Source organism: Phocoena phocoena, chromosome 8 (assembly GCF_963924675.1).
Source record: "Phocoena phocoena chromosome 8, mPhoPho1.1, whole genome shotgun sequence".
In the NCBI taxonomy this organism is placed as follows: domain Eukaryota; kingdom Metazoa; phylum Chordata; class Mammalia; order Artiodactyla; family Phocoenidae; genus Phocoena; species Phocoena phocoena.
The window spans coordinates 98,527,303-98,533,808 of record NC_089226.1 but is presented as its reverse complement, the minus strand read 5'-3'; the positions used below and the strand labels follow the sequence as shown (position 1 = coordinate 98,533,808).

The following is a 6,506-nucleotide window of genomic DNA, read 5'->3' as shown; positions in this document are numbered from 1 at the left end:
TTCAATACTGTTAAGTGAATAAAGCAAATATGATATAATCCCATTATTGTATATTTACAGCAAATATACATGCTTGTTTCCCAGGGACATTCTGAGGATCAAAGGAAATAACAGTTGGGGAAGCCACATCTAGACCATCAAAGAGGGCACATATGTTGATGTCATTATCACTTTCACTCACTTCTTGTGAGACCTGGGGATTATGTGGACTTGTGCCCCTGTGCACATCTCGGCCTTTTGAGTCTCAGTAACCCGAAGACAGGCCCACCAGGGATGGGCACTGTATGAAGAGCATCTGTCCTGGCATTTGATGGAGAATCCCTGCTCCTCAGGGGTTCCCAGACAACCGTCCCCAAGACCTCTCCAGCATACCTTGGAGACACCCTGCAGTTCTAGGACTGTTCCTGGGAGGACCAGTCATGAATTCCCACTGGCACATTTCTTAACTCTAGGGGTCATGATGAAAAAAACTAGACGAAACTTAAGACGGGAGTCTTCCCAGCTTTGTTACAACTGGTTGAGAAGTTCTCTTGAGAAAGCTGATCAGGGGCAATTAATGAAAAGGGGAGAGGAACACCCCAAGAGGTCTGCAAAAACAAGGCTCATGGATGGATGGTCTCCACTCAACCACAGGTAAGCAGGCTGAGAGGTGGAATCCTAATACCAGTAAGGGCTTAGATTCCTTTATCCTCCCTTTCTCATGAACCATGCTCACACCATTCAAATCTGATCAGCCCCTTCACCGAGGTGACTGGGAAAAAATTGGAGCTCAGAAGCAGTGCACAGTAAGGTTGAAATTAATTTCCTTAGGGTTTTACCCAGGGACCTCTTGGCTTTTTTTAATTTTTTTTAATATTTGGCTGCATCATGTCTTAATTGCGGCACGCGGGATCTACGTTAAGGCATGCGGGAATCTTTCCTTGTGGCGGGCAGGCTTCTCTCTAGTTGTGGCGCAAGGGTTCCAGAGCACGTGGGCTCTGTAGTTTGCAGCACGGAGGCTCTCTAGTTGAGACACGCAAGCTCAGTAGGTGTGGTGTGCCGGCTTAGTTGCCCTGCGGCATGTGGGATCTTAGTTCCCTGACCAGAGATGGAACCAGCGTCCCCTGCATTGGAAGGCAGATTCTTTACCACTGGACCACCAGGGAATTCCCAGGGGCCTCTTGGCTTTTACTGCTCACATTCTATCCTCACTTTTTTTTTTTTTTTTTTTTTTTTTGCGGTACGCGGGCCTCTCACTATTGTGGCCTCTCCCGTTGCGGAGCACAGGCTCCGGACGCGCAGGCTCAGCGGCCATGGCTCACCGGCCCAGCCGCTCCGCGGCATGTGGGATCTTCCCGGACCGGGGCACGAACCCATGTACCCTGCATCGGCAGGCGGACTCTCAACCACTGAGCCACCAGGAAAGCCCAAATGTTTATTTTTAAAAGGCAAGGAATAAATAGTACCTGGACTAACCCTGGGGGTCTGAAAACTCCAGTTTCTTCACCCATTCACTAAAGCTCTTTCTATCAAAAGAAATGTATTTATTGGGAATTCCCTGGTGGTCCAGTGGTTAGGACTCCTCGCTTTCACTGCTGAGGGCACGGGTTCAATCCCTGGTCAGGGAACTAAGATCCCACAAGCCGTGCAGCATGGCCAAAATTAAAAAAAAAAAAAATTTATGAAATTAGTTGAGACTCCAAACTACTGATCACTGTACTTTACACACAAATATCAAGCAATTAAAGTTATAGCCAAAAGTGGCAAGTTCCTGTGCCCAAGGCAAGAGCAGAGGTGTCAGAGAGAGAAGCGGAACCCATCCTTGGCTCTGTAAGGTATCCATGGGAACAGGAGATCTTCAGAAACTCTCAGGGACTTTCTCATCTTGAGATGACCTCCACCTTCATGAGCCGCCCCTCTTCTGACCTTGATAAGTCTTCTCTTTTCTTTCATGTCAGGACACTTCATTCTCATTCATGTACTCTCGTTGCCATGGCAGCCCCTCATCAACATCTTAGCAGAGGAACTGGAGGGGGCTGTCCTTCTGCTTTCTCATCCAGGAATTTATTATTGTGAATCCAGGTCCTCCAGGGTTCAATCACACCCATTGTTTCAGCCAACTCACCCCTTAACTCTATCAGTGTGCTAGAGATGAGTGAGCCCAGGTCATGGAATTATTGACGCGACAGGCCAAGCAAAGCACCCCTGCCAGCTTCCTTCTGGTTTTCTCTGTGCTGAGGTCTTTAAGGACCACAATAACTAACATCTCTCCTCTCTATGCTAATTCTGAACCAATTAAGAGAGATGAGGTAGAAACAACGCAGACAGAGAGCAAAATACCACCTGCATCACTGATGCAACTTGGTACTGCAGGACATGACTCATCCTTGTAAGTGGTCTTCTTAAAAATTAGACAGACAATGACCTAGTTTTAAGGTCTACATTACGGAGAAATAGAGCAGAGCAGAACCTGTGCTTCCAATGAGCAAAGCAGAGCTCCACGCATTCAGTGCCTTATCCCAAACCCATTGATCACAAAAGGCATCCCTCCTCCAGGAGAAGAGGGGGTCAGGTGTATTACACAATGGATATCCCTCTTTAAGAAAGGAAACACCATGAGCAGAGAGGAAGCAACCCCACTGGTGCTCTCCATAGGTAAAATCTGTACATACGTTTTTATATTTCAAGAGGCCGAGTTGCCAATAGATACTGATAACACAAAGCCCTATTACCAGCTTTGATCAGACGCCACTTATTTCTAGCTGTCCTGAGATACTCTGAAGAGGCCCTGCCTTATTCCTCCTTTGTTCCCAGCCTCATCCAGATGATACAGAATTCCAAACATTTAACAACCAGAACGCCATGGGCACCAATCAGAACAGATGCTCCAACAATCAAAACCTACACTCAACCAATCAGAACTGATGTCCAACCAATGATGTCCAACCAACGACAGAAGGCCCTGGCCAGTATCCCATACAAGGGCTTCCCCTCAGAACAGCAGCCTTGGTTATCTGAAAACCCAAAAAGCGACGATGCTTAGAGGCAAATTCTTGGGAGCTGAGAAAACTTACATAAACATGTGGGCTCCTCTGGGGAGGTTAGGTGTGTGAACACTCTGACCTGTGCTCTCTGGTGAAAGAGCTCACCTCCGGTTCAGAACCATGCCCTGCACTGGACCCCAATACCACAAATCTGGCATGTCCTACTGCCTTCAGTTATTTATAGCTAAAACACAAGACTTTGGTTCTTTGGTCATGGTTTTGTCGAACTGGAGTTTTCATATTTAATGTAGCTGCCTATTCTCCCATACAAATATTTTTCTTAGTTAGTGGTAAATAATAAATGACTTTGTTTTAATTTATTGTGTTTAATTTTCTCCCCTTGGATTATTAGCTCTGTCAATAGAGAGAGATCTGAAAGCCCAGTCTCAGGGATTTCCCTGGCAGTCCAGTGGTTAAGACTCTGTACTTCCACAGCTCCCTGGTCAGGGAAATAAGATCTCACATGCCATGTGGCATGGCCAAAAAGAAAAAAAAGAAAGTCCAGTCTCCTGACAACTGCTCAGGAGGCCTGTACCAATAGCCAGGAGTGTCCCCAGCTGGGTGTATTAGTGTCCTAGGGCTGCTGTAACAAAGTACCACAAATTGTGTGCCTTAAAACAAGAAAAATACACTCCCTCGTATTTCTGGAGGCTGCAAGTTCAAAATTAAGGTGTTGGCAGAGATGTGCTCCCTCAGAAGCTTCAAGGGCTGGATCTTTCCTTGTCTCTTCTGGCTCCCAGAAGCCCCAGACATCCTTGGCTTGTGACAGCATCACTCCAACCTCTGCTTCTGTCTTCACATGGCCACCTTGCATCTGTATCCATGTCTTCACATGGCATTCTCCCATATCATCTCCTGTGTCTCCATTTTCTTTTCTTATAAGAACACCAGTCATAGTGGATTGAGGGCTCACCCTAATCGAATATGATTCAACTTGATTACTTCTGCAAAGACCCTATTTACAAATAAGGTAACATTCACAGGTACCAGGGGTTAGGACTTCAACAAATCTTCCTGAGAGATACAATTCAACCTACAACACTGGGAGAAACCACTGCTCTACTGGGTCACCTTATATTAATGATGACATTAGGCCTGATTTCCGTGTCCCTGGCCTTGGGGACTAGTACTGTTGGAGCCTTTGCCCCCAAATAAATTACAAATTAACACTTTCATGTATTCCCTCTCTGGACCAACATACCGGCCTCCAACACTCACTAGTGATGCCATTTTTCCATGGAACAGGAAATTTGGAGAAGAGAAAATTATTATAACTATATAATAGACATATGATTGTTACTTGGACTGAGTTCTAATCCCACGTTCTTTATGTACTAGCTCTTTTGCCTTGGACAAATTGATACTCTCAGTAAATATAAATGGACATAATGTTTTTTTATGTTCTATACATTTTTACAATTTATTTTATTGAAGTATTGTTGATTTACAATGTTACGTTAATTTCTGCTATATAGCAAAGTGATTCAGTTATACATATATATACATTCTTTTTCATACTCTTTTCCATTATAGTTTATCACAGGATATTGAATATAGTTCTCTGTGCTATACAGTAGGACCTTGTTGATTATCCATAGTTTGCATCTGCTAATCCCAAACTCCCAATCCATCCCTCCCCTTGCCCTGTCTCCCTTGGCAACCATAAGTCTGTTCTCTATGTCTGTGAGTCTGTTTCTGTTTCATAGATAAGTTCATTTGTCATATTTTAGATTCCACATATAAGTGATATCGTATATTATCTGTCTGTCTCTGACTTACTTCACTTAGTGTGATAATCTCTAGGTCCATCCACGTTGCTGCAAATGGCATTATTTTGTTCTTTTTTATGGCTAACATTCCATTGGATATATGTACCACATCTTCTTTATCCATCCCCCTGTCAATGGACATTTAGGTTGTTTCCATGTCTTGGCTATTGTGAATACTTAAATGGGCATAATATTTAAGTGAGAAAGTATTATGAAGTTTCAATAGCTGTTTAGGAAATGAGTTAGCACATGACTCACAGTAGGTGATCAATTCATGCCAGTGTCCCCTCCCCAGTTCCTCTAGCACTGCCCATACTGGGGGAATTGAAAGAGCTTCAGACACTGACCCCAGGGTCTGCCTCTAGGGTACAAGCATGTCTTACCTGGTGTCTCTGCAGTGACAGGGGCACCACAGCGAAGAACTGCACCCGCGTCACCTGGCTCCTCCTGCTGGGGCTCACACAGCAGGCAGGGCTCATGGCATCCTCTTGGCACTCTTCCTGTTCATCTACTCAGTTACCCTCGCAGGCAACCTGGCCATGATCACCCTGATCCACGCAGACCCGCAGCTCCGCACGCCCATGTACTTCTTGCTGAGTGTCCTCTCCTGCATAGACTCCTCCTTCTCCACGTTAAACACCCCCAGGCTGCTGCAGAGCTTCCTCACCTCAAGCCAGTCCACCTCCTTTGCAGGCTGCCTGGTCCGGATGACCCTCATGACTCTCCACGGTACTGCTGGGTGTCTGCTCCTGGCCATTAAGGCATATGACCGATTTGCTGCCATCTAACACCCTCTCCTCTACCACACCAGCATGTCCCAACGTCTGCGTGTCCAACTGGTGGCAGCCGCCTATATGGCTTCTGTTGCCAATTCAGCTTTACTGACTGGGTACATCTTCAAGCCGCTCTTCTGTGGCCCCGATATCATTAACCACTATGTCTGTGACATCCCCCTTGTGCTCCAGCTTGCCTGTGCAGACGTTGCCAAGGCTGAGGCCATTGTCTTCTCATCTTCTGCCTTGATTATCCTCTTTACCATCACCGTTATCCTGGTCCCCTATGCCTACAGCCTGGTGACTATCTGCAGGATGCATTCCCTCAAGGCTCAGAGCAAAGCACTCTCCACCTGTGCCTCTCACCTCGCAGTCATCTGCCTCTTCTATGGCACCATCACCTTCATGTATGCACAGCCAAGCTCTCACAGTTCCATGGAACAGAACGAGGTCGTGTCTGTCTTCTACACAGTGATCATCCCCATGCTGAACCCTCTGATCTACAGCCTGAGGGATAAAGATGTGAAGCCTGCTCTAAAGAGGGGATGCCTTGACATGCTGCCTTCCTAACAGAGAGTGGAACATTCTATCCTAAGCCATACCATGGTAGAGACAACATAAAACCTGAATAATATTAACACTTGGATAGAAGGAATTATGTGCCAGCACTATTTTAAATACCTTTCACATATCAATCCATTTAATCTTCACAACAAGAGGTTGAAATAAATACTATTATTGGCCCTAGGAATCTGAGGCACAGAGAGGCTGAGTAACTGGCCCAAGGTCACACAGCTAATAAGAAGCATAGTCAGAATTTGAATCCAGGCAGTCTGGCTCCAGAGACCATGTTCTCAACCAATACATTATATTGTCTTTTTCTGATAAGTGCACCTTATAAGCAGACAATGGGCACAGTTATTCCTAAATTCCATATGTCA

At 45.6% G+C, this 6,506-nt stretch overlaps 1 protein-coding gene across 1 annotated transcript; it reads left to right on the top strand.

Annotated features, from left to right (window-relative positions):
- The first annotated feature begins 707 nt into the window (after positions 1–707).
- Positions 708–6,135, top strand: LOC136127014 (olfactory receptor 5P55-like). The gene is given in 2 exon segments (XM_065882438.1): positions 708–785; positions 5,197–6,135. Coding segments are annotated over 2 exon segments (1,017 nt in total).
- Positions 6,136–6,506: the final 371 nt, after the last annotated feature.